At 41.0% G+C, this 27,806-nt stretch overlaps 2 protein-coding genes across 2 annotated transcripts; one reads left to right on the forward strand and one right to left on the reverse strand.

The window, feature by feature from the left end:
* Positions 1-10,431: 10,431 nt before the first annotated feature.
* cthrc1b (collagen triple helix repeat containing 1b) lies at positions 10,432-20,410 on the forward strand. The gene is made up of 4 exons (XM_083529556.1): positions 10,432-10,610; positions 17,411-17,629; positions 17,717-17,933; positions 19,960-20,410. The coding sequence occupies exons 1-4, from the start codon at positions 10,494-10,496 to the stop codon at positions 20,100-20,102; spliced, it is 696 nt and encodes a 231-aa protein (XP_083385682.1). The 5' UTR covers positions 10,432-10,493; the 3' UTR covers positions 20,103-20,410.
* slc25a32b (solute carrier family 25 member 32b) lies at positions 20,208-27,191 on the reverse strand. Its single transcript, XM_083529550.1, has 8 exons — positions 26,635-27,191; positions 25,549-25,699; positions 25,365-25,450; positions 24,692-24,846; positions 24,139-24,252; positions 23,904-24,049; positions 21,288-22,294; positions 20,208-21,018 (listed from the first exon to the last, which is right to left on the reverse strand). The coding sequence occupies exons 1-7, from the start codon at positions 26,834-26,836 to the stop codon at positions 22,168-22,170; spliced, it is 981 nt and encodes a 326-aa protein (XP_083385676.1). The 5' UTR covers positions 26,837-27,191; the 3' UTR covers positions 20,208-21,018; positions 21,288-22,167.
* Positions 27,192-27,806: the final 615 nt, after the last annotated feature.

A 27,806-nucleotide genomic window follows, 5' to 3' on the forward strand; every position in this document is an offset into this window, starting at 1 on the left:
CGATTTTCTTTTTGACTGAACAACAACAGAGTCGCATTCTTATTTGAAAAGTTAGCACCGTGTGAAAGCTATGCATTAGTGATTTTAGTGATAACCTGGGCGGGTGTGAGGATTTACAGGGTGAAGAACAGCCCAAGGTGAAGTGGAGAGAATTATAATGGTGTGTGTCCTCAGACCGAGCACTGGATAATCACCTGATATCATGGTCACTTCCCGGCATTGACGAGTTAAAACTTATCAATGTTTGCAGTGGAAAACTGATTAAAAGGATCAAAATATTGCTTAATTTTTTTTTTTTACTTATTTGTTTTAATTAATCTTAAAAAAATTTGTTTATCTGTTTGTAAATTTTTTGCTTCTCCTCTCTTTCTTTCTTTCTTTCTTTCTTTCTTTCTTTCTTTCTTTCTTTCTTTCTTTCTTTATTAATTCATTCATTCATTCATTTATTCATTTGGAGTTTTTTTGTTTTTGGTGCATTTGTTTGTTTGGTATTTTCTAAACATATATATATATCAGTCTTTATTAAAAAAAAAAATTTGCCAAAAATAAAAATTGTGCACCCCAGTGTATACACCGAATGTGTATATTATTCCTTGAATCCACAAGAACCATGCAAGGATGCTAGCTTCATTGTTGCCACAGCTCATAATTTTCATGCCACCCCATTGCCACCCCAAAAATAATTTTCTAGATCCGCCCCCCTGACCTGAATCGAGTATTTAGATCGATTATAGTGCAAGTCTGCATTGCAAATTACTCTGTACATCCAAACGAGTGCATTATAAAGTCAAAATAAATACACTTCATCATCTGGAGGTGAAATAAACATGTAAACTGAATCAAGTCCAAATTCATGGATCCGAAGTTTGAAGAATCCCCAACAAGCTGTTCTACACAAGGCAATAAATTTTTTTTTTTAGCATTTCTGTGTATTCAGTCAAGAAAACCATTAATAGCAAAACACCTGGGACTCAAGCAGGAAGTGGAACATTCCTAGAAATATCTATAACCTCTGATGCTTGGAAGTGCTAGCATGAATTTGCTAGCGATTGGTGTGCATTAGCATAGCATTCTACCAAATCTAAAACGTTTACCGATTCACGCCGGGGTAAATGAAGAAGGCTACGTGAATCTGACGGCGCTGCTAGCTAACAGCTAGCTACAGTTCTGTGCTTTGGACACACCCATTCATTAGTCACAACAGTGTAAACGTGGCCATGTTTAATCGTGTTCAGTAAAGCCTGGAAGGGTCACGTGATCGAGTTTTCAGTCAGATGAAAATAAGACGTGTTCGGGCAAAGCGTATTATTTAACACGAGTTTATCGAATTAGAATACTGCATATCATTATAACCTCCACCTTTGATGACATAAAAGCAGCAGATCGAGCTTTCGCTCTCTCTTTCTCTCTGAAACAGGAAGCTGTTCCTTCAGAGAAGCATGGAGATGAGATTCATTATTGATGAAGGACAACGCAGAGCAGAGCGAGGGAAACTCTGTACACCCCCCCCCCCCATAGCTACACCATGAAAGCTGATTCAATTGCGCGTGAGATGATCGATGACCGCCGCCAGTTCAAAATCAGTCTCTTGAATAATAAATATATAGATTTTCAACAATAAATAATTAAATAAATAAAAAAAGCCATTCCAGGTCAGAAATTGTCAGATCGTTATTGATGGTGCAAAGTTCTAGCGAAAATAAATAAATAACAAACGCTCTTTCGTGAATCGCAGACGCACAGAAGATGAAAAGCGCTCGACGGTGTATGGAGGAGCCGGAGATTGGACCTGAAGTGTTTGCGAGCCGCCTGCATGGTGTGGATCGTGCAAGGGATTGCAAGAACTGTCCTGCTGTGAGAAAGTTCTAGATAAATGAATAAGCATCATGCTAGCTTTATATACGGGTTCTGGTGCTAATTTATTGCTTGTTAATTGTTTAATTTGGGCGACTCATTTGTGTCTTTGTGTCAAGTTGTTAGTGCAGTTAGAGTGGATTCGATGGGGGACAAATTTCCGGTAGCCAATAAATGTGAGGACAATGTTTTAAAACGCCACTATTTCAACTTTAATATCATTGTTTTTTATATAAATATCTAGTTTTTTTCTTCAAGACCCAAATCCAAAAAAGGGACACAAAAAATATTATTCTCAATAGAACATTTAACAACAGTCCACATATGTGTGGAGATTGAAAAGACCCCTTGTTGACGCCTTGTTGATAATTCTGATACAGGATTCTACCTGCTTAACAGTCCTGGGTATTCCTTGTCATATTTTTAATTTCTTTATGTAACGAATGTTTTTAGTTTAGGTCCGGCAGGTCAGTTCAGCACCAGGACTCTTCTAATATAAAAAGACCTTCTCATAATACTATGATGTATTTTGAAAAGGTATGATGACTTTTGATGATGAGATATTTAAAGCCTTAATGTTGAGGAACATTACTTTCCACAATTTGTTGACACGGTCTTTCACAGATTGGTGAATCTCTGCTTCTTTACTTCTGAGAGACTCTGCCTCTCTAAGATACACTATTTATACCCAAACATCTTACTGACTTGTTGTCAATTAACCCCATTACACTGCAAAATGGTTCTCAATCTGTTTCTTTTTAGCAAAACTTACTTTTCCCTCTTTTTGTTTCCTTCTTCCCAACTGCTTCTCCCCGTTTTTGAGAGGGGAAAATTATCAAAAATTTTATTTTATCTCAAAAATTCTAAATCTCTCACTTCAAATGGTACAGTTTTAATAGTTGATAGAAAAACATTTTATTGTAAGTAAAATATGGATTTATGAGATTTGCAAATCATTGAATTCTGTTTTTTTTGTTTTTATTTCATGCAGCATTATCTATCTATCTATCTATCTATCTATCTATCTATCTATCTATCTATCTATCTATCTATCTATCTATCTATCTATCTATCTATCTTTCTTTCTTTATCTCACTATTTTATTTTTTTGTTTTGTTTTTATCCATAACTGTTTGTCAATCTATTTCTTTTTTTTTCTCTACCTCTTATTTTTCTACTTATTTGTTGGTATCTGTTTATTTTTTTGTTTGTTTCTATCTGTCAGTTTGTTTATTTTTTGCTTGACCCCTATTTATTTATTCATTTATTCATTCAGCTTTTTTAAATTGGGATTCGTTATTTTGAAATGTTTAATCAGCTGAGCTTAATATCTTAATTTACAAATTCTGCATGCAAAAAAAAACAAGGAGGATTTAAATACCCAGAATGCAATGCATCTACAACAACAATCTATCAGATGTGTTGACGATCGTATTAGCATAAAAGCTAAACGTTTAGAAACTGGCCTGTTTCAGAGCGTTGGACAGACTAAATTGCTAAAGCGCTGCCGCATTGCATCGTTTGACAAATCAGATAAGAGACTCAAGTCTTTTCAAACTCTCTTGAAAAATGTAGAAAAATCAAACGGTTCTATTGTGCAATAACCCAATAACAGAATAAATAGCATTCTTTTTACAAAGTAGTCCTTATTCAATGTCATATTAAGGAGAAATCCAACATTGAGACAAATGTAGGTCTCAAAGACCACAAATGCAGTGCAGCTACATCAAAGACAAAGTTTGGGTAGTTAACAATCCATCAGGTGTGTTGGTGGTGGTATTAGCATGAAGGTTTGAATTTAGAAGCTGATTTGTTAGAGAGAGCTGAGGACTAAAGCGCCGCCGCATCGATTCGCCAGAAAATCGATTTAACAACTTTCAAAACGGAAACTTTTTTTCATCAGTCGAATCAATAAAAACACAATCGCATTCTGCAAGCGAAGTATTTTCAACTCGTGCGTTTAGCGTCCAACAAAGTAATACGTTTGCTTTACAGCAGCTCGGCTGTAAACATTTAATCAGATGATGGTGGGGGTTCGTTTTGATGAGCTGTGTACAGTAATTTGATCCTCTTCCAATATCTCTGAAAATGAACAACAAAGACGTGAAATCGGAGGGGTGTGTGTGTGTGTGTGTGTGTGAGTGTGTGTGTGTGAGTGTGAAGGTGTCTGGACTTCCAGGGTGCCATTTCTGTTTACCTTGTTTATGTGTTTTGACGTTAATCCTCTTTCCTTGACTGATCCCCGTGTCGGAGGAAGCTGCCTCTATCCAGCTGACTGTAGAGCGCACTGCAGTGTGGCTCTCCGCCGGCCCCCACGTCATATTTTCCATACTTCATTTCATCCCGCGCTCAAGCGGCCTGGCGTGTTTGCTGGACTTGTTACAGTAATGATGTACAGGGTGCATATAAACAAGCCAGACACTGATGGTGTTGTGCAGCAGGTATCTCACTGTCATTTCTTTGACCTAATATTTTGAGTTTGCATCTCGTTATTTCGGATTTGTGTAAACGAGTATGAATGAGTGTGTGTGATGTTCTGTGAGGTGCAGATATATTTTCCAGGTTACAGTGCATGCTAATGCTAGTCATTAAAAATCCCACGTTGTTAGCCTGCTAACTCATCCACCTGAAGGTTATAAAGGGTAGAGTTTGAAACTTTCTCAACAACCTTCCTTTTGGGATTTACGGCAAAACGCAGACATTTAATCGCCTGACATTTGGGTCCCGACGGGAGACGCTACACCATGATAGACAGCACCTACTACTTAATCTTATGCCTGACGTTTTTTTGGGCCTGCAACCTGATCCACTTAAATAAGAAGCTGACAGCAGCGGAAAAGAGGTTACAAAAAAAGGCAGATGTGGTGTGAACGCTAGGTTTCAGGAACGGTGTGGGATCTTAAACGAGTCTGTCCCAGTTTGTGGGATTTCTCTCCATCAGGTGCCATCGCTCCGGGGTTTATGTAGAGCACAGATGTAAATAAGACTCAGTGTACGGATTTGTTAGAGAATTAGACTCTCCAGTGCCGGAGTTGGCCGGGATTCAGTAAGTGCACATCATGATGTGTCACGGTACTGGTTTCGACACAGTAGGGACGAGTGTCTGGTGTGTGTGTTTGTGTGTGTGTGTGTGTGTGTGTGGAGCAGCAGCTGGGGCTAAAACACCACCGAGGCATGCAGGATGAGTCGCTGCAGAGACAGGATGCTATCAGTAAAAGCAGTGCCCTCTGAACTGCAATCACCCCCAGGTTGAGTCCTGCTCCAGATCCCTGCAGCTGTCTGTCAGGGACCATGACGTTTTTTTTTTCTTTTTTCTATTTCCCGCCACACGATGACAAAGTGGGAGGAAAAAAGCCATCATCAGTTTCCATTGATAGCAGCACGACACGTGAAATGGCTTCTTTTGTGCCTCCGAGTGCTGATCCGATGCCTTGGCTTGTCCTTCTGTCTTATTCTCGTTACATCCCGTATCCCTGACACGAAACCAATTTCCACGTCGCTCTGCGTCACATCTGCATAACATCTGCACGTGTTTGGCACTGATGCACAAATATTTGTATGCGCCGAGATGACAGGGCGAATATGCGAGGCGTCGCTCGGAGGAAGCCGCCTGAAAGCTGATTACCCAACGCTTTGATTGAAGCACGATTCTCTTCGCAACACTTCTGAGATCCGGCAGCTGGGGACCGAATCTGGGGAAAGTGGAAAGCTGGAAATCTGCTACAAAACAGATTTTCTATTATCTATAGTCTGGCGTACAAGGCTACGTGTCGAACTAGCTACTATTCTTTTTTTATATATATAGTGACCAGATGTTTATTGGTTCGAATCCCAAAAGGAAATGGAAAGTTCCTTAAGTAAAGTTTTAAAGTTGAGATCGACATAGAGAATAAAATATTAATATAAACACTGCGAGAATATAGACAATAATCTATCTGTCTGTCTGTCTGTCTGTCTGTCTGTCTGTCTGTCTATCTGTCTGTCTGTCTGTCTATCTATCCACTGATTGATCTATCTATCTATCTATCTATCTATCTATCTATCTATCTATCTATCTATCTATCTATCTATCTATCTATCTATCTATCTATCTATCTATCTATCTATCTATCTTTTTTATCCATTTATTTGTTTCTGTCTATTTGTTTTTTTTTCTCCCTCTTTTTTTTCTACTTATTTGTTGGTATCTGTTTATTTTTTTGTTTGTTTCTATCTGTCTGTTTGTTAATTTTTTGCTTGACCTCTATTTATTTAATCATTCATTCATTTGGATTTTTTTCTTTTCGGTGCATTTGTTATTTTTGAAACATATTTTTGTAAGAATTTCATAAAGCTTATAATATGGCCACACTAAGAACAAGAGCTAGCAATTTGTTTACAACTAGGTGTTTGTTTATTTGTTGTCATTGCCCAGTTAGAAGTGTTTTACAGCTTAAAAGACATTTGGAATAAATGAGAGCTGATGAAGCAGGTGTAATATAACTGTCTGTGAGAGGTCTCCTGTGACCCACCACTTTCACATTTAATCACATTTTTTATTATTATTATTATCATTAATTGAAATTCAGTCTCTGCCTGTCCACGTCCTACAGAACAACTCGGAGAGAAATATCCTGCACGTCTCATTAGCCCTGTCTCTTGAAGCCATGCTGGTAACCATAGGGACAGCATGGGAAATTCTGCCTGTATCTGGGATCTGCAGCCTCAAAAAAAAAAAAAAAAAAAAGAAAGAAAGAAAGAAAGAAAAAAGAAAACTACCAAACCAAACCAAAAAAAAAAAAAATCCACCTGCATTTTGGCTACCCGACATCTGTGGCAACAGATCATGGAGCTGTAGGCGTAGCTCCAGAACGTCAGTGCCAGGTTTGTTGTGGATGACACACTTAGCATCCTGCTCTGCGTCGTGCCCTCTGAAACATTCCTCTTCTAAATTCTCTGAACATAATACAAGGAGCCACGACATTTTTAGGAGGACAACGAGATCTTCAATGCGCCATTGCCATCTACAGGACCAGCGTGGAACTAAACATGAAGATGGACAAAAGTTTGTGGACACCTGACCATAATATTGCTGTGTGTGCTTCTTTTGGAACATCTCATTCGACACTCCATTTCCTGCTGTAATAACCTCCACTCTTCTGAGATGATGTTCCACTAGATTTGCTTGTGGAGATTTGTGAGTTTTATTTAGTCACAAGGGTGATTTTTCAAAACATTTTGACCTCCTACGTTCTTAAATAAAGAAACTTTAATTCATACTGTATGAGCAAAAGTATTGGGACACCGGACCTTTCCAGCAATGTGTGGTTCTCCAGCAAACTGTTACCACAATGTTGGAGGAACACAACTGTATAAAACGTCTTTGGATGCCGTAGCATGAAATTGTCCTTTCACTGGAATGAGGAAACTCAAACCTGTTCCAGCATATGCTTACGGTTGGACTGGAAGATCTTGAGTGGCCTGCTATAGAGCTATTGATGTAGGTGAGGTGAGAAGGTCTGGGCTGCAGTCAGCTTTTACACATTCATCCCAAAGCTGTTCAGTAGGGTTGAAGCTCTTCAGCAGGAGATCTTCCACATACATCCAACCCATGTAAAGCATATCTTCATGGAGCTGGAACAGGTTTGGGTCTTTTAGTTCAACTGAAGGGAAAATGTCATGCTAACGCATCTAAAAGACATCTGTGTTCCTCCAACTTTGTGGAGAACCACACATTGCTGAAAAAGTCAGGTGTCCCAATACTTTTGCTCATACAGTGATGATTTAGAAACTTTCCATTTATGAAACGTAGAAGGTCAAAATGTTTGATGTCTGAATTGTATGCTAATCAATGCCAAAAAAAATCTCGTTCCCCTCTACCAACCCTGAGCTTCATGATCAGGTTTCTGACAGAGCTGCTGTCTGGAAAGAGGTATAGAAGAAAATGTTCAAAAAGACCTCGTGGTAGCATTAAACGAGTCGCACCGTGGACCTGAGCGCTCTGGAATAAGGTTACATGCTCTCGTGAGACGCCGTTGTACTGTTTCTTTCGGTGTAGGTGTGTGTTTCTCAACGTAAGAACCTCAAAGGTGCAGATTGTCAGCTGTTGGAAAGAAAAGGAGGTGAACAGCTGAGGGCTAAACGGTTTTCTGTGTGTAAAGGCAGCCGCGCTCCCAGAGGCAATGCAGCCGATCTTCCATGCGCTGGTGTCGCTTTATTTATCGCCTCAGGGTGAATAAAACGCTTGATTGCCCACACTTTGTTATTCAAATGTGAAAGTACAGAGAAGCGCACTTCTGTACCTCAGGTGAAGTTTACAGAGCTTGTAATGGTGTCCTCACTAAGAGGTTCCTCTGGGGAACATGAAGCTCTCTACTCACATGCAAAGCGTGGAAAATGTTACAGCCACTTGCTGGGAGGCAAAATGGCACCGGAATGTTCCAAATGGAAAATTCCAGTCACAGCGTCTGAGACCGAACGTCTGAATGCCCCACTGAAGGTTTAATGGACAAAGTTATAGGGAAAAGATATTTTCTTCCCAATAGAGGAACCCTACAGGGTCCTACAGGCAGTTTAACGTTCCACTAGATAGATAAACCTCAGAACTTAACAGAGCTACACCTAAAAAATGATCAGGTTCCTTAGATGATCAGTTTGATTGTCTTTACTACCATTGTGTTGCAGGAGTTTATTTTTAAAGTTCTTGGGGAAAAAAAAAAACAGACTTCAGAATATCATTTGGGAGCCTAACTTCTAGAACCGGGGTTCCATAAAACAGTACGTTGTATTTTCTACATTGCTTCGTTAAAGGTTCCCTCTTTAAAGGAAAGTGAAATGAATACAGCAAAATAAAAAAAGAAACCTCTTTATGGTGTTATTATGGGAAAACTGGTTCCCAAAGGATCTTTGGATGTTTATAAGCATAATGGTGTGATTCTACACAGAACTCCTTTCTAATACAGAGACACCACATTGTAGGGTTTTGATGGATGGATGGATGGATGGATGGATGGATGGATGGATGGATGTTCATAGAATTCTATCTGTCTGTCTGTCTGTCTGTCCCATCCCTCATTCATCTCTCAGTCCATTTGGCTGGTTCTTTGTGCACGTCTCTTATTATCTCCTCAGGTTTTCTCTCACCTGCAGTTCTACACACTTCCCCTTTTAGAACTCAAGAGCCATTAATCATACAGAACCATTTTTTAGAGCACAGAAATGCAAAAAGTGCTGTGTGGATCCCTGAGGAGGAAAATTACTCCACAGCAGTAAACATTGCCGGTGAATAATAAACAGACGTATAATTACACAAGTACAAATGCGAACACTTTCAGTACAGAAGCGATCCCATGGAGATCCAGGAAGAAGCCAGTGTGTATAAAGGGTTTCAAGTTCTCAGAGAGAACATCTGAGTAATTCAGCTCATCAGCCTGCAGCCCTGCTCGTGTCAGACAGGATGAGCGTGTGGTCCAAACTGATCCAAGATAGAGGTAATGCAAAGACGTAGAGGTGTGTGTGTGTGTGTGTGTGTGTGTGTGTGTGTGTGTGTGTGTGTGTGTGTGTGTGTGTGTGTGTGAGAGAGAGAGAGAGAGCACAGTGCTGTGGTCAGGTCTGTAGGGAACGGGATCAGGAGAAAGACTTCATTCAGCCTGGAGAAAGCATGGACACTGGAGCAACAGTGTTTCTTACAGTGCTTACAGTGTCTCGTGTCTCTGGAGATAAAAGTTGGAGATCAGGGGCTGAAAGAAAATAAAACAGGAGGAGGTCGATTCAATAGTGGCCTTGTTTTGTGCACTACAGCGAGGGTTCGTGTGGTCTGGTGGCCCCAAATGTGTTTGCAGTTGACATTAGCTGAATGAGTTAAATTGAATTGGTATTGAAAAGGCTGTGGAATATGGAACGTAAATACGCAGAAGGTCAAGTTGGAACGTTGGATTAGAAACAGCCAGGAAATGTTTAGGCCTGAATCTGATCCAAAAACCAACAAGTCAGCGTTTCCCCTGCCAGATTTCTCACAGTGCTGCAATTTTCTGTCTGAAAATAAATAAATAAATAAGTAAATGCCCCAACATTTGTGCACTTTCAGGTTTTTCGAGATGATCTCATAGCTGGAGTTTATATTTCTTTTAAAAGAGAGAAAGAAAGAAATACAAATATTTTTGATCCTTCTTGTTTTGTTTTCATTGCTTGCTTTTATGTACAGAACCTGGAACATAAAAGACGTCACAATCTCCTGTAAACTTACTGTAAATGCATGTTCTTCTAAAAGCATGTTCTCCTTCAGTTCCTGTGAAAGAATGTTCACCTTCTCTAGATCCTGTAAAAGCATGCTTTTCTTTAGTTCCTTTAAAAGCAGTTCTCCTTCTTAAGTTCTGGTAAATGTTCTCCTCTAGCTTTCTTTAAAATTGTGTTCTGCTTCAGTTCCTTTGAAGGTGTTCTAATTAAACTCATGATCTGTTTGTCTTTAATTGGACATTCCTATTATTTCTATCAGAAGCTCTGGTTATTCGGTTACTCCAAAAGCGCGCTCCCGTTACTTAATTTGAGTTGGATGTGAAGCGCGCTCTCGTTGTTCAGTCCGTGTAGAGAAGCGCGCTCTCGCTGTTGAATCCGCGTTAAGAAGCGCGCACACGTGCCTCCGCTCTCTGCACCCGGGGAACATGGCGCATCTGGCACGGCGCGCGCTGCTCTTCTTCTGCTTGGCTTTTTCGTGCCATGGAGCTGAGAGAGTGAAGAACAGAGGGATCCGACAGAAGGACCCTGAATACCCCGAGAAAGTAAGACGACTTATGTACCTTTTTCCGTTTCTTCTTTTATAACTCAGAAGGAGGAAAACCTCTAAGTTAAAGAATTTCTGATGCTGATGAGAAACTTTCCTCAAACTCTGAGATGGTGATTTAATATTTAATACTGTTCTATTCTATTATTTACACCTTCTAAACTCATTAATCCCAGGACATTTACTGTCAAATATTTTTCTTTATTATTATTAACAAAATCTTCTCGTGAGCTTATGCTTCAAAATCAGTTCAGAAGTTTACACACCCTTTCTGAACTTCTAATAAATGCTATAATAATCTCTAGGAACTTATTAACTTTTTTTTTTGCTTTAACCATCTCCAGTCTCATTCATATCCTTATCCTCCACTCAACTTTCTCATTCCTCTTCTTCCTGAAAATCTGTTCTGAATCTGCCAGATTGCTTGGCCAGTCTTTAGCCATTCTTTTGAAACCTCTGTAATAACTTTGCCAGATGTCCTCAACCTTCTGTAGTTCTTTGTCTCCTGCAGGATAACTTGCAAAACAGAAGGCCACTGTTTCACGCAGAAATCATGGGGGTGAAAACATTTGCACTCAGCAACACTACACACAGAGGGAAAAAAAGAGGTCTTAAATTGCACCTTGAGGTTCCTTATTGCTGGGGTTTTGTTCTCGAGTACCATTAGGATGCATCATAGTAGACTTTAGGTGTACTTTGAAAGGTCATTACAGTCACTGTGTGTTCTGTTCGAAATATTTAACGAGTTTATACCGTCTTTTCTTTTGCACTGATGTAGAATGAAAGGAACGTCTAATTGATGTCCAACCAGCCAAACCTTTAACAGTCATCAAACAAAGTCTAAAGACCTTCCTCTTCCATAAATATTTAAATTAGTGCTTCTACAATAGTTTGGAAATGATCTAACCAGCTGGGTTCCCAGGAAGTAGGACCATCTGAGGAGAACATGAAGACACCAGGAGTATCTCAGTCTGTTAATTTCTTCCAAAATAAGTCCTATGAAATAACTCTTGGGATTCACGCTCAAGGTTTTGCTCCCAAGAGCTCCATCTGATGAAGTGCTAAAAGCTAAAGTGCTTCAGAAATAAACTTCCATTGTATTCTACGGTATACAGTGTAATTACACGCCGTCCGATTCCACAGCCACGTGTAATTACCACATCTAAATTCAGCCCTAAAATTGGCGTATATAGGAACTGGTATTATAGCTTAGGCTCATAAAATGATCTCTTGATGCCTGAAGATTTTAGAGTTTATCACAAAACACTGGGATTTTTTCCCATCAGAGTTCAACAACTTGAGAAAATTGTAGAAGATCGTGGACTGCAACTGCAATTCGCAGGTTTACAGGAATGTCTATGCCTAAGTTAAAGATTATTTTCATATCGAATCACAACATCAAGGCTTTTTATACAAAATTTATAGCATTTGGCAGACACCCTTTTTCCAGAGCGACTTAAGGGTTGAGGGCTCAAAGCAGCTTGGTGGTTCTGGGATTTGAACTAATTACCTTCCGATAAGAAATCCAATGTCTTAACCACTGAGCTGCCACTTTTACCACAGTAAATAAGACTGAGTATTAATATTGTGTTATTCTCTCAATTTAGATTAGATTCTATTAAATGAGATGAGATTAGATTAGATTCATTTAGATTGGATGCACTTTGTTATTATGCAAAATAAAAAGCAGTAAAATAAAGTTGCATCTAGCCAGGAGTGCAGGTAACTATCTAAATTAGGGACGATCCAAGATTCATCAGTGCATCAGCATAACAGTTAACGATGTGATGCATCAATTTAAAAAAGCATCGGATACATCGAATCCAGAATGCATCGTATTTGAACAAATTTTTGCATTAAAAAAAATGTGGAATTGATATATAATTATTAGTAAATGCGTTATACTTTTATCATTTAGAAAGTGACCAATAATTTGTGCGCAATATTTGATATGCAGATCGACTTCTCGTCGCTAAACAGTTACTCGAGCTACGTGAACACGACGCATCGCAACACTACGGAGACCGAGGCGTGTCCTGAGAGTCACATAGAATACAGATTAACATGGCAGAGGTAGAGCTGTAACTTCCTGCACACACAACAAGAAAAAAACGTCTGGTTTTATTTCATCTTTCAGCTGTTCCAATCGCATGATCATTCAGAGATCATATAGTAATATATAGAAGAGTTATGTGCAAAGAGGCAAGATAGAAAAGTATATCAAGGGACACGAGTACCAACAACTTTAATATTGTACCGCTCGTGTTTTGTTACTTAGGTTAAAATTCCATTGAATAAAAATGTTTGCAAGCAGAAAAATGGCGTTAAATTACATTTTTTAATCTATTGGAAAGCCTTTCTGGAAATGTTGAAGCTTTAATGAAAGCAAAAAAGTTTATCTGTAATTAATCTATATCTATAATTAATTATTATTTCATTTGTATAGTGTTTTTATATATACATATGCAGAAATATGTATATTATTTGTCTGTTTACGTGTGTAGACATACGTAATTTTCTCTGGAATTTCCTCCGTAATCTCATTTTGCACCACTTTATATCACATTTCTTGGTTTCATTGCTTGACATCCACCGCTATCACCCCTCCACCCCCATCGCTCTTGCCACTAAATTCTCATGCATGATGAAGCCTCTGCATTTTTTCCTTCAATTTAAAGACGTTTAAACATGGCCGGGTGTTATACACTTCATTTAACCCATCCACGAGAAAGCCCAGTGCCCTTTGTACATTTTTTATGATGACTCCGTTCTCTTCAGAAAGCCAACGCATTTGATCATAAGTGGATGGTTAAATGCTCAGCCTGGTGCGAGCGCCCGCTATAAGTTATTCTAAAAAGCTTCGCCTCGCTCCGAGGCATTTTGACACCGAACGGAAATAGAAAAGCCATAAACGGACTGAATTGATAGGCAGTTTTTATAAGAGGGTCTGACCAGCTCTAGTCATCCCTGTGTTTGTTTGTGTGGGTGAGATAGATAGAAGGAGAACGAGAAAGAGAGTCTACATTTTCTTCTTTTCCTTTAAGTATAACCTGGCCAAGAAGAGGACTGATGGCGAAAAATGTTTGGTTCAAGACGTAAGAAATCGAACGCGTAGTGACGGAGGGCTGAAACGCAACTTGCTGAGTCATGCATAGTTCATCATCTTGGGACCCCAAAAAAAAAACCCTTCCCTCAGCTTGGGATTGCAAATGGTTCTATTACTTAAATATTATAGCCGATTTATCATCGTAATGAAAAGTCTGCAAGCTAAAGGGAACGCTCATCTGTTTGAAATGATTCGATATTCTCTCGCTTGTTGGCCGGAGCGACCCAGCACACCTGAGTGCATTTTTCATCCTGCCTTCCCATGAGCCTGGGTAGGTGGCCCTATGCAGACGGAGCTGCTCCACCTGATCGAAGGCGCTTGTTTATCTGCATGCGTATCCGCCACTTTGTTTTGCAGGGATGCTCGCGCTCGCTCTGTCAATACGCACCAGCCGGCAGCACTGAAGTGCGCACTAGGGGCCCATAATAAATATGAATCCATTGCGCTCTCTTCTCTGCCTCCAGCCGATAGCGCCGAGATTTATGGTTCAGTTAAAGACCCTTATTTCCACGGCTCCGTGCCCACAGGCATGCCAATGAGACCTTAAATTACTCTGGCAGGAGGCAACTCAGGTGGCGGTACACAAACACGATGGTGGCAAAAAAGCAGCCCTGTTTGTTTCATGTCGTTTCACGGCCTGTCCTAGAGCTGAGGTCGGAGCTGGTTTGATGGCGCCGGAAACCTTTACAGCATCTTTTATGGGTTTCGGTCGGGTTGAAATCCTCAGTCAGGGGTCATCCAGTGGTGCCTCTAGCAAAGTATGCCAGTGGTCTTGAGTTTTTCTAAATACGGTAGCTGAAGAAGTTGCCATACGGGGCAGAAACCAGATGTAGGACAGCAACTCTGGTTTTTGTGCCATGAACTAGTTCAGCTTCGTAGATGGTGCTTTAAAGTCCTCATCAATATCTACAGTCTGAGACGTGTTCTTCAGATCACAGTTTATCATCAGTCTAAAACTTTTGAGTCTTGAAGCATATACTCCTTGTGCACTGAGATATGGGTGCACCAGTTGAGCAGTGGTAAAGGCTGGAAAGATGAGTGGTCCAGTGGTAGAGGTTGGAGGGGTTGAGTGAAGCAGTAATAGAGGATAGAGGGATGATATTAGCTGTGGTAGAGAATGGAGAAAGGAGTAGAGCAGTGATTGAGGATGGAGGGATGGGTAAAGCAGTGGTAGAAGATGCATGGAAGAGTAGAGCAGTGGTTGAGGATAGAGGGATGAGTGGAACAGTGGTAGAGGATGGAGGGACGAGTGGAACAGTGGTAGAGGATGGAGGGATGAGTAAAGCAGTCATAGAGGATGGATGGATGAGTAAATTAGCCGTATCTTAAATGACAAAAATGTGGATTGAAAATGAAAAATTCTTTGAGAAGAAAAAAAAATAAAATTTTTTAATATTTTAAGGCCCGTTTCTTTTTGGGGGAATTATGTTGAAACCTGGCAACCCTGCTAAAATGCTCTAGATGTTGTGTTAGAGAGGAAAAAAGTTTTCACTCAGATTAGCAAAACATTATTACATTTGGAGGAATTACAAATCTGGGCTGAATCGGCTGTCGATGTTTTCTTATTAAGTTTTTACTTAAAGTCACATTTCGAATCAGTGACGAGCTGCAAAGTAACCAGCATTTTATAGATTTACCATCTCCCCTAATGTAAACCCATTAGCGCTAATTCACACTTTAGCCTCCTTCATCTGTACTCTGCCTCTGCTGTCCTTACGCCAGATTTTTATTCACTCTCATATTTCGAAAAATTCAGCTTTCTGTTTATACCATATAGTTTTGTTAGCATAAGAGATTTAGAAGATGCATTAGCATAACGTTGTGTATGTTGTGCTACACCCGTTCGGACTATTGATTGAATATTGAGTCACAGCATCTCATTCTGAGGCTTATGAAACCCACACTGGATTCATAAACAGCCTGAACACACTGAATAATAATCCCAGAGATCCACAGAGCACAAAAGACCAGTCTAAAAGATGAGTTTAAATGTGTTCATCACACTAACTCTGTTGGTCTGAGTACTGAGGGTGGGTGAGCAGCCAAACTCCAGCATCTGCGTAGTACTCCTGTAGATCTGGAGAATCAGTGAGACAGGTCTACGTGGTACATTTGGTAAAATGGTAAAATAAGTATCGGGAAACTTGACCTTTATAGCCATATGAGACTCTTCACTGTTACCACAATGTTGGAGGGACACAATTCTACAGGACGCCTTTGGATGTTTGAGCATGAAATGTTCCCTTCACCTAAACTACGAGATCCAAACCTGTTCCAGCATTACAATCCAGCTCCATTAAGATCTGCTTTACATGGGTTAAAGTGGAAAATCTCCCCTGCTATAGAGCTCCAACCCTATTAAACACATTTGGGATGAATATGAACGCTGACTGCATCCCAGGCCTCCTCAACTCACCTACATCAGTATCTGACTTTACTAACACCCGTGTGGCTGAATGAATCTCCACGAATCTCCACTAAATCTTCCCAGAAGAGTAGAGGTTATTATAAGTGTAAATGGGGACTCAATTTGGAGTGGGATGTTCAGAAAGAACCAATGTTGTGGTTTGGTGAAGTAGTAGGTTAGTAGGTAAAGCTCTGGGTTACTGATCACAAGGTTGAGGGTTCAAGCCCCAGTATTGATAACCTGCCGCTCTTGGGGCCCTTAAACAAGGCCCTTAACCCTCAGGAGCTCTGTAATATGTGTAACCCTGCGCTCTGACCCTGAAGATTTTAGGATTTTCACTGTTCTGTAATGTACATGTGACAAGTAAAAAGCACTTTTTTGAAACATAAGTACATTCAGAAGCAAATGCTGCACTCAAGTAGAAAGAATAAGATTGAGCGTCATATTTACGCCAAGGATTAGAAAGATTTCTTAAGTACAGGACCGTTATACTTGATTTACCCCTGCCGGTTTCACATTATCAGTTACTCAACAGCTGAATCGATGCGAATTAAAGCCGCGGCATCACCGCAGGTTCAATCGTCTCCCACCAGAGTTAAAGCCACGCTGCGATTTTATTCTTAATAACACAAGAGCAGCTCGACTTCCCTCACGGCAACTTTCTAAGCACATCATGAGCAATGAGGTTATTCGACGGTTGATATTGCGTATATCTCAGGAGCACAAACACAGCGATTAGTGGAATCACACTTTAATCAAGCTAATATTAGATCGTCGTGGTTTGAGCTCGTTGCGTGACAGATTGCAACATGTCCTCGGGTCTTTTTGGGAGGATGGGAGTAAAATCAAGGATGTTTGAATGAAAAAAATAATCACGGGGTGATCGTGTTGAGGTTACTAACACCGTAGCAACAGCGTGACTACAGTCATTTCCCCGTTACAGCGCATCCTGAGGTGCTCAATCCGTCTTTTACAACAGCAGCTGTGCGTAAAGAACGAGTCGTAATTTTTATCCGTTTACAGTTGCATTAAAAGTTTTGTGGAACATCTGTGAAACAAGTCATTTCCTGTTATGTTGTTATAAAAGCTTTAGAAGCGCAACTGTGATCGCTACGAAACGCTGACGCTGGTGACTCCTCGTATAAATCTTTAATAAACAATTAACACAATAGCGAACAATTAGACATTTTTTATTGGTCTACAATGAAGCATCCTTGATTCTAGTCCTGGGGGAAGTTGTTACTATAGAAACAGGATTGTATCATGTAAAATTTCCCCACTGCAGTATGGAAGCTGCGTGCAGGGGCCGGCGGGAATCCCAGGCCGAGAAGGAAACCCGGGAGTGAACGGAATCCCTGGAACGCCAGGAGTCCCAGGACGAGACGGGGCCAAGGGAGAGAAGGGCGAGTGCATGAGTGAGAGGTTCGAGGAACCATGGATCCCCAATTACAAGCAATGCGCCTGGAATTCCCTCAACTACGGCATCGACTTGGGCAAAATCGCAGTGAGTGATACTTTTTTTTTTTTTTTACTCAGAGCCAACTGAAGTTAATCCGAAGTTCACAATTCACGTTTTTCCCCTCATGTGCAGGAGTGTACGTTCACAAAGCTGCGCTCAGACAGCTCTCTGCGTGTCCTCTTCAGCGGCTCGCTCCGGCTCAAGTGTAAAACGGCCTGCTGCCAGCGCTGGTACTTTACCTTTAATGGAGCAGAATGTTCCGGCCCTCTGCCCATCGAGTCCATTGTTTACCTGGACCAGGGCAGCCCCGAGTTCAACTCCACCATCAACATCCACCGCACCACGTCAGGTAAGACGCTTACAGTCAGCTCCATTATTAACTTCATAAATAACAGAAAAAAGACATCACAATTATAAAATCACCAGCATACACAATATGCACAAAAGTATAAGGAAAGCTGGTTTTGTGTGGCTCTTCCTCCAAATTCTACCACATAATTGGAGGCACATAATTGTATAGGATGTCTAGCATTAAATCTTCCCTTTAATTAAACTAGGAGAACAAATCTGATCCAGCATCACGATGCCCCTGTGCACAAAGCAAACTGATCTGCTTTACATGGTTTGGAGTGGAAGATCTCCCGCTATAGAGCTCCAAACCTATTGAACACCTTTAGGGATGAATGTGAACACTGACTGCACCCCAGACCTCCTCACCCAAGTGGCTAAATAAATCTCCACCAAATCTAAAAAGAACATTTTCTCAGAAGAGTGACAGATGAAGAGACCAAAAACGAAATTTGTACATTTACAAGTGAGTGTAGCAGTTTATCCAAAACAGAGGTGTAAAGAGAACCTGAAAATCCTACTTGAGTAAAAGTATAGATATCTTACTGCAAAACGTACAATATATTTGAGTAAAATTCTTCGAGTATCTGATTTGAAGAGAACTCGAGTATTTGACTCGTATTGAACGTAGACTCAAAGATGCGATAATCCACAACACCAAGACACATGTTAGTGAAAAGCCAAAAAAGGGATTTGTGAGGTTTTATTCCCTACAAATGAAATTGTAAACATCAACACTGCATAACCTCAACACAACACGCCAGAACGCAACAAAGGTCAATGTAGTGAAGCGTTTAAAAAAAAATAAAAATAAAAAAAAGGGATTTTTAATTAACAGATACAATAACAGGATCGTGTCACAAAGTATAAGAACGGTTAGTATTCAACGGACCAATAAAATTAAAGTAAATATCCCCCTTTTCGCAGAGTAAATAAGCAAAATTAGAAAACGGTCATTCAAATTAAAAAAACTGAGGTAAAAAGTATATGTATTGAGTCATAAATGTAGTTGAGTAGAAAGTAAAAGCTACTTATAGCTTTGATACTCAGTCAATTTTTTTCAAATACTTTACAGCACTGATCCTTTGTGAATTCTGGCAAAGATTTCCTAAGTGAATACCCCAGTGGTTCAGAGGATATGAAGGAGGTCGGAAGGTGAATATATCAACTATAAAAGATTATTTGTAGAACTTTCAGAAATGAATAACTGTAATGAAACCCGGTTTGGAAAACAGCATCATGTGTCACATCGAGTTTCGCACAAATTCGTTCGTTCCCGGCTTCGTTTACCTGAAGCGCTCGTGTAATTCCCGTGGCTTCATCTCAGCGCCGTGACCGCACTTTACAATCACGAGCGCAATCAAAAGTAATCGTGTGACCGTAAGAGATGCAGGCTGAGGTTGGGTGTCTGGTAGACGAGCTCTTCAGACAATGTCGAACAAAGCGAAGGAGGGAACGAGTGTGTGTTTGAAGGACGGCGCGAATCATCAAGAAGTGCTCGAGATGCTTGAAAAGTGCTCTCTGGGAACGGGTTGGGAGGGGGGGGGGGTCAGGTGCCACCGAGGAACGAGTGCTCGTGTTCCATAGATTGTGATTGTTTCATATCAGGAGCAGATTCGCTTATTAATACGTTCCTACAGGGTGTGATTTTGTAAACAGAATGTTCCGTGTTCTGCTGAAGCATCTGTACAATATTAGCAGAAGTATTGGCACACATGACTTTTCACCTATGTGGTTCTTTCCCAACCAGTCAATCCGAGTGCTAGCTTTTTTTCCCCAGAGCAGCATAGATCAGAAGGAGCTCTGTGGTTAAGGCTTCTGATTCAAAGGCCGTGATTTTGCATCCTGGCATCAGTAAGCTGGTACTGCTGGTCCCCTGATATATCTAACACAAACCTCTTCATGATTGGACCGTTTGTGTCAGATTTCATAATGAAGGAACATTCGATATTAAAATAGGTACAATAACTGCTGCGCATTGAACGCTTTACATGCTTGACGTTTTCTTTATTCTTCCTCGTGCTCAGTGGAAGGTCTGTGCGAAGGCATCCGAGCCGGTCTCGTAGACGTGGCCATCTGGGTGGGCATGTGCGGGGACTACCCACACGGCGACGCCTCCACCGGCTGGAACTCCGTCTCCAGGGTGATCATCGATGAGCTGCCGAAATGACCTCCGACCTCGAAACGACGGCGACCGAGGTTCCTCTCACGTGTTAATCTTATTATCCCTCAAAACACATTTCACGTTTGAAACCTAAGTACTGTAGAAACGTCATGACTTTTTTATTTGTTTTTATATATTTTATACACTTGTTATATGCATATTTTAATATTTCGTTTGTAAATGAACTTCCGATGTTAAAGTATATACACGTACTTCTGAGATTTTATTATGAGCGTCTCAGTAACTGATGCTAATAAAGTTGTCGAGAATCCAGATTTTTCTATAAGATTTCCAATAAATAATGAACAGAAAAATGTTCACATCACTGCGTCTTTCTCTTCGGTCATTACGTCCTATTATTTCTTTACTTGTCTTTTTGAAAATGATGTACATTATCTCTATAAGGACATGAAGGAGAAAAGGAACAGTTGAGGGCAAAAAAACTAATGTGAAGAATTTTCTAGCTACTTTCAAAAGAAGGCGATCAGAGAAGACATTTTTGGTGTCTCAGAATTCACACATTATCGCCTTCAAAATAGTTCCCTTGCAAATCAATACAGCGCTCCCAGCGTTCCTGCTTCTTCTGGAACGTGTCCTGGAAGTCTTCTTTTCAAAGAGTGTCAAGCACCTTTTTTGCACACTGACTTATGAAGGTCGGTGCTCCCTGTGACTATGCGTGCAGCCTTGTGCTGCCATCTGTTGGGAGGTTACAAAACAAGTCTCGAAACATTCTGATACCACTTTATATTTATGATTTATTAACCTGACAGTCTCCACAGACATAAAATATTTGTTTTTGTCAAAATTTTAACCCAGCGGTTTTTCCAGTCCACCAGACATCCACTACAACTCCATATTCGACCCCTGAGGCAAGGGGGCATGGTTAAACAAACATCAAGCCCCACTGTGTCCTAAACTATATCTGTTGGTAGATATGGCTTCACCCTACCACCCCACCCCCCACCCCCCAGGGAATCCTGACTAATCAGGACTTGCTGCAGCAGAACACAGAATGAATCCCACCAACTTAACTCTCTACGCTAACATAAAGCATAATCAGACTTGCGTATTCCAGCAGAAATTTCGATTAACGCCGTTTGCTTCAGTAGAAAGTGTAATAGATCTCGCCCACTCTAGCAGAAGGTTTGAGCAACCCCAATTTTTACAGAACGTTTCATCAATTGTGCCCACTCAGGCAGAAATTGTGTCTAATCCCGCCCACTCCAGAAGACAATTTCTTCAACACAACTTTTTTTTTGCAGGGTCTACACCGATCAGGCGTAACATTATGACCACCTGCCGAATATTGTGTTGGTCCCCCTTTTGCTGCCAAAACAGTCCAGAGCATCAACAGCTTGAACTTCTTCAGCAGTCTGAGCTACAAGGTCTCGTCTGTTGGACACTTGGACCAGCCTTCGCTCCTCACGTGCATCAATGATCTTCGGCCCCCCAACCCTGTCGCCGGTTCACCACTGTTCCTTATATTGGAGCACTTTTGATAGATACTGACCACTGCAGATCAGAAACATCCCACAAGAGCTGCAGTTTTGGAGATGCTCTGCCCCAGTCATCTAGACATCACAATTTGTTAAAATCACTTTTATCCAGAGCGCCTTACAGTTTATCTCTGGAAAAAAATCCATTTAATTTTAGCTAGCTCCAATATAAAACTAAAGACTCCAAAAAAAAACCCACTAAGTAAAGAAGAAAATTGTGTACATTAGATTTTTCTTGCTAAACCGTCCCTTTTGGGTTTATTTGGAATTGATTCAGTTCTGTTTCCTATCTTGTCTGTATACACACACACACACACACACACACACACACACACACACACACACACACACAGTCTTTGCAAGGCATCTTGCCATGTAAACTCTGAGCAGCACCAGTTTCTGTTTGTGCAAGATTCAACATCGCGTCTGCGTCACGAGATCCTTTGTTCCACTCGTCTGGTGGTCTCGGTGCTCTGGTCTGTGACATGACCCAGCGAGACCTCATGCTCCGTCCTGAACCGGCATCCCTGTCTGTCTTGCTGTGATTGCCCTCTCAGCCTCTCGCATTCTTCTTCTCATTTATGCTGGTCCAGGAGGAAACGGGACACTTTTTCGTACACAACGAAGGTGATGCAGCAGGCCGGCGTTACCCGGATCAGGTTGGGCACCATGCCTTTGTAGAAGCCCAGAACTCCTTCGTTCCTGGTCAGAGAAAACGAGACAAATCGTCAGACAGGTATTAAAAACATGATCAATTCATATAGTATTGGTTTGGAAGAAAAGTGCTGTACATTCACAAGATCTTCTGCCTAATAATTAAATCCGTCCGCTAGCAGGTGCCGCGACGAAGAGATAATCAGTCAACCACTTATTCACTGGTCATAATGTTATATAATGTGGTAATGTCCTGCCTGATCGCTGATGTAATATACGAGGGTATAAAGATTCTTCGTAAAAAAGTGTGTATTCACCGTACAGAGGAATCGAAGAAAGTACCTGCAAGTGCGGTAAAAGCAGGAGGAAAAAAAGGACACGAAGTCTCCTGAGAAACACGACGTACTGAGAAGCACTTTTTTCCTGCACGGCTGATGAAGCACTTTTGCTCGAAACTACACTTGGCTTTATTTTACCTACATCTCATTTATAAACCTTCATTAACTGCAACATTCAAACCACAGGTCCGATTTGTGCCTAAACCAGCTCTGCCCCACCAAGACCTAAAACTCCACAAGACATCTAAAGGTGTTCTGTGGTGTATATCAGGACATTTTCAGCAGATCCTATAAGTTGTAAGGAGGAGGCTCCACCTTGAACTCTATGTTCCTCGAAGCGTTCCTCAACCATCATGCGTATGGTGTATTATTTTGTTGAAAGCAACCACTGATATTAGGGATTAGGGAATGTGGTACATGCCAAAGTACCATCTCCATGAATGTGAGTCAAGGTTTCACAGCAGAACATCACCCAGAGCATCACTTAGTTCATCCTGGTGCCATGTCTTTCCCAGGTAAGTGATGCAAACACGCACACACACACACACACACCCCCTACAGCACTTACTGTTCATCTGGTTTCCAATATACACCCCTTTACGAGTACCACTGTAACAGTATAATCAGTGTCCTTCACTTCACCTCTGATTGGTGGTGATCAATGTTATGGCTGATCAGTTTATAGTTATAGAAAGACCATTAGATGGTCATAAGAATGGTACGTTCTTCTTTTGGAACATCCCATTCTACATTTACTTTCCATTTGCTGTTACCAAAAGTGGTATCGAAAGGTTCCGAGACACGCCAATGGATGGCATCACGAGGCTTCACGCACAGTCACAGGGAGCACCGACTTTCATAAGTCCCAAACGACATCATCCACCTGTACATCTGGAAACCTTTTGATACCACCTCGTGTAATAGCCTCCATTTGTCTGGAAAGATGTTCCACTAGATTTATGAGTGTGCTGGTGGAGATTCATTCAGCTACAAGGGTGTGAGTAAAGTCAGGTAATGATGTAGGTGAGAGGGTGAGGAGGTCTGGGGTTCATTTAGCGTTCACATTTATCTCAAAGGTGTTCAATAGGGTTGGAGCTCCATACCAGGAGATCTTCCACATACATCCAACCCATGTAAAGCAGAACTTCAAGGGAAATGGTACGGTATCTAAAGGCAATTGCGTGCCTTCAAATTTGTGGAAATGTTTAAGGAAGAACCTCATATGGTTGGAAAAATCAGGATCAAAGCGCTAAGTTTCCCTAGAATTATTTATAGAATAGAAATATTTATATTAATGGTTATTTTTACAATTGATTTACCTCCATGTCCTGCGCATGACGTCCATCATGCCGTTATATCTCGTGTGCTGGTCCTGCAAGCGAGCTCGGATCACCTGGTATGGGTATGTGGTTGTCACGGCGAAGATTTTAGACAAAGCCGCCATTGTGATGTACTCCAATGGATTCTGCAGACGAAACACAGGACATAACGTCACTGCCTGTGGTTACAGTGAGGTTTTCTTTTAAACATCTGGAAAACCTGATTTGCACTTGCCAGTTTGGCGTCTGAATTCATGTTTCTGTATTTGTTGTAGTCTCTCTTCAGCTCCTCATATGCCATGAACTGCAGAGCTCCGTGAGACGTCCCGAAAAGCCCGGGAACGAAGCCCTGTGCAAAAAAAACCTCGGGTTTATTGATATTAACCATGTAGAGCTGGAAAAAAAATCTATTGTACTGCGTAGGGCCAAGTATTTTACGCCTGGAGCGTGAGCGCCACCATGTGGCCAGTGATGGAAGTTCAGGTAAACAGCTGTTTATGTAAGCTTACCAGAGTGTAATCTACCTGAAAGCTCTGGGTTTAACAAGGTATCATGATTATTAATATAGTTCTCTGGCCTACATGTTTAGAAACATACAAACAAAACAAGTTCAATTATCTGATCCAGATCTGATTTTTCTCTCATGACAGCAGATAATACGGTCAGTTTCCTCCAAGAATTCTTCTGACACCTGGGCGGAACCCAAACTTGTTGTATAAAACCCCGTCCCCTTTGAAAGCAATGCTGATCACACAAAACTTTTCCCACTGACATTCACTAAATCCTACCCGATAGAGTCCCGGAACTCCTTCCTGACGGTAGATTTTCACCAGCGCGTCCACCATGCCCTTGTAGAGCTTCTGGCTGGGATCGGAGCTGTACTGCAGAACCAGGCGTGTCTTTGTCACCCAGATCGGGTTTGTGAGGCAGAGAGTCATCGCTCCTGTAAACCGGCGACAAATCTCATTACGACATCGATAAAATAATAGCGAGAAACATCTCCGTGGGCCAAATCAATAAGCGTTAGAGTCGGCACGGGCGGGGCAGGCGCCTCGTTAAGCTTTATTAATGTCATGCGCTTGGCGAGTCGTGACGTCTCGTGGGGTCGCGCCTTATATTAGTCGAGGTGCGATGAAGCATTTCTCATAATCTTAGTCAGAGCCATAATTAAGTTTCGAGATGTTTTTTAATAGCGTCTCACTGAGGTAAAGCTTCATATACATGATGCTTCCACCACCACCACCACGCTTCACCAAATGTGACCAAATAATGGTTTCTCCTGATTATTATTTTTATTAGTATTATTATTATTATTATACTTAACATTTTGTACATTTCTCCCTGTTCTCGCAATCTGATCAGAAGTCATTTTAACCAGTGATTGGATTTCTGATACAGCCTTTGATCCAGTGTGTGTGTGTGTGTGTGTGTGTGTGTGTGTGAGATATAAACAAGATAAACCTGCTTCTGCGGCAGACACCAGGTGTTCTGTGGGACTCAGTTCAGTCTGACGGCCCTCCTTGATATACGCCTTGATTGCATTATAACTAAAAATATATATAAACACGATTTATTAAATAAATATATACAATAAAGTTGTAACGTTCAAAATAAGAAAAAATTTAAAACAGGAAAGCAAACTCACAAGAAGAAATAAAGGCCCCACGACGCTCCTGCGCCCCAGACGTTCGGTGTGACCCCTTGGTACAAGCCCCGGAGTCCCTCCTTCTGCCAGATGCTCCTCATGCAGTGTGAAATGCTGTGGTACTTCGGCCTCAGCTGCAGTCCATCGCTCACTGTAGAAGTGAAAAAAGGAGGGAGTAACATTTCTTGTAATAAATGAAAGGAAAGTTATATTTGCCTCTGAAGCGTGAGCACCACTACTTTACACGTTCAGGCATAAGAAATGACGCACGTGATGGTTATGCGTGAAAATGGCCTTTGATCCACGATCTCGTACAGGGAGAACTCGAACCGTGTGAATTGTCCTGCTTGAATAATTCCTCCAGAGACGATGTTTCTAAAGATTCCACAGAGCTCTATTAATTTCATATTCATGGAAAGAGTCTCCAGGGTGTGTGTGTGTGTGTGTGTGTGTGTGTGTGTGTGTGTGTGTGTGTGTGTGTGTGTGTGTGTGTGTGCCCAAAGGCGAACTATTTCTCACTTCGTTTCTTGCTCACGTCATATACACGTGTGTGTACCTTTACACTCTCTGACATAAGATGGATGGATAAGAGAACATGGGTAAACAAAAAAGGTCAGTGACGTCATTTAGTGACGTCATTGTGTGTGTGTGTGTGTCCAAAGGCGAACTATTTCTCACTTCATTCCTTGCTCACGTCATATACACGTGTGTGTACCTTTACACTCTTTGACATAAGATGGATGGATAAGAGAACATGGGTAAACAAAAAAGGTCAGTGACGTCATTTAGGCGTGCTCGTCATAATCTGTGTTTATGACGTCATATCAGGGCGAACCTTCTACTGGATCATTGGTTAGTGACTCCTGAATGGAAGAAGGTCCACAATACTGGACTGAAGACTGGATCTCGTGTGTGTGTGTGTGTGTGTGTGTGTGTGTGTTTGAGAGAGAGAGAGAGAGAGAGAGAGAGAGAGAGAAAGAAAGAAAGAGAGAGAGAGAGAGAGAGAGAGAGAGAGAGAAAGAAAGAGAGAGAGAGAGAGAGAGAGAGAGAGAGAGAGAGAGAGAGAGAGAGAGAGAGAGAGTTCACCTGCAAATCTGACTTTAACCAGATCAAGGGGGTGCAGCACCATGGTAGACACCACGCCTCCACTCAGGCCGGCGACCAGGTTCTCCACCCGCACGTGGCTGAAGAGTCTCCTTATGCTCCACGTCTTTGGGACGCTACGAACCGGAGACTCGGCGGTAACCGGAAGCACCGTTCTGTCTCCCGGTCCGGAGCTCGAGCTCATGCTGACAGTTAAAGCGCACGCTGACAATATAATGGTGACCTTCTTGCCACCGCTGGTACCCTCACAACCACGACGTTGTCAATGATCGAGGCAGCATCCCAAATCGCTTACCGTGTCCCCTTTAGGCGCCCTACACCCCAAGCGTTCTCAGCTCACGCGCGCGCTTAATGTCCAATTAATGATGCATTTAATTAAGGAAGCAATTTATAAACTGAAAATACAATAAAACATTTCCAAATCCGCCTAAAATAATTTTTTGATGATTAATACTTTACTCGCGTGCGCTCTATGTAGTGCACTTCGTATCAACGTGAAGCTATTTGGGATAAAGCGAGTATTGGAAAACACGGAAACGTCACTGATGAAAGGCGAGAGAAATTTCAAATTAAAAGTCGGAGCGGAAGTTAGGTAACATCACAAATAAAAGTTTTCTTTTTTTAAATCTTGCTTGTGCAAAGAGGTTCGATATTAAATTAAATTACATCAAATGACGATTAATTAAATAAAATAAATAATTATTAAAAGAGCAATATAATAATAATAATAATTAGGGCTGTAAATCGATTATAATATATAATGTCGATTAATCGCACGATTGTCATGAGTTAACTCGTGATTAATTGCAAATTAATCGCAAATTTTTTTCTCTGTTCTAAATGTACCTTAAATTAATACTTTTGTTTTTTTTTTGTTTAAAAAATTTGTTTTACTTAACATGCGCATGGACAAATATGATGCTTTATGCAAATGTATGTTTATTATTGAAACCAAACTCAACATAGAGCATGAAGACAAAATATTCTTGTAAATGTTTTAGAAGGACACCAAATGGAACCCTTTTCCGCACGGACGGTTTTAATTGCGGGATGTCCGCATCATGGTGGATTTTGGTGTTTGATTTAAGACTTTGTGCATCAGTAAAACAGATGTTTATTGATGTTAAATTTTCTTTTTTTTTTTTTATTTTATA

This window comes from Silurus aristotelis, assembly GCF_946808225.1.
Source record: "Silurus aristotelis genome assembly, chromosome: 25".
Taxonomy (NCBI): Eukaryota; Metazoa; Chordata; class Actinopteri; order Siluriformes; family Siluridae; genus Silurus; species Silurus aristotelis.

What these genes read in the sequence shown, in the direction of transcription:
- cthrc1b (XM_083529556.1), top strand. Translation starts at nt 10,494, where the DNA reads ATGGCGCATCTGGCACGGCGCGCGCTGCTCTTCTTCTGCTTGGCTTTT. An exon ending in ACCCTGAATACCCCGAGAAA is followed by an intron (nt 10,611 to 17,410) that starts GTAAGACGACTT and finishes TCCCCACTGCAG; the next exon opens with TATGGAAGCTGCGTGCAGGG. An exon ending in TCGACTTGGGCAAAATCGCA is followed by an intron (nt 17,630 to 17,716) that starts GTGAGTGATACT and finishes CCTCATGTGCAG; the next exon opens with GAGTGTACGTTCACAAAGCT.
- slc25a32b (XM_083529550.1), bottom strand. Translation starts at nt 26,836, where the DNA reads ATGAGCTCGAGCTCCGGACCGGGAGACAGAACGGTGCTTCCGGTTACC. An exon ending in TGGGGCCTTTATTTCTTCTT is followed by an intron (nt 25,451 to 25,548) that starts GTGAGTTTGCTT and finishes ATATATTTTTAG; the next exon opens with TTATAATGCAATCAAGGCGT. An exon ending in TGAATTCAGACGCCAAACTG is followed by an intron (nt 24,050 to 24,138) that starts GCAAGTGCAAAT and finishes TTTCGTCTGCAG; the next exon opens with AATCCATTGGAGTACATCAC.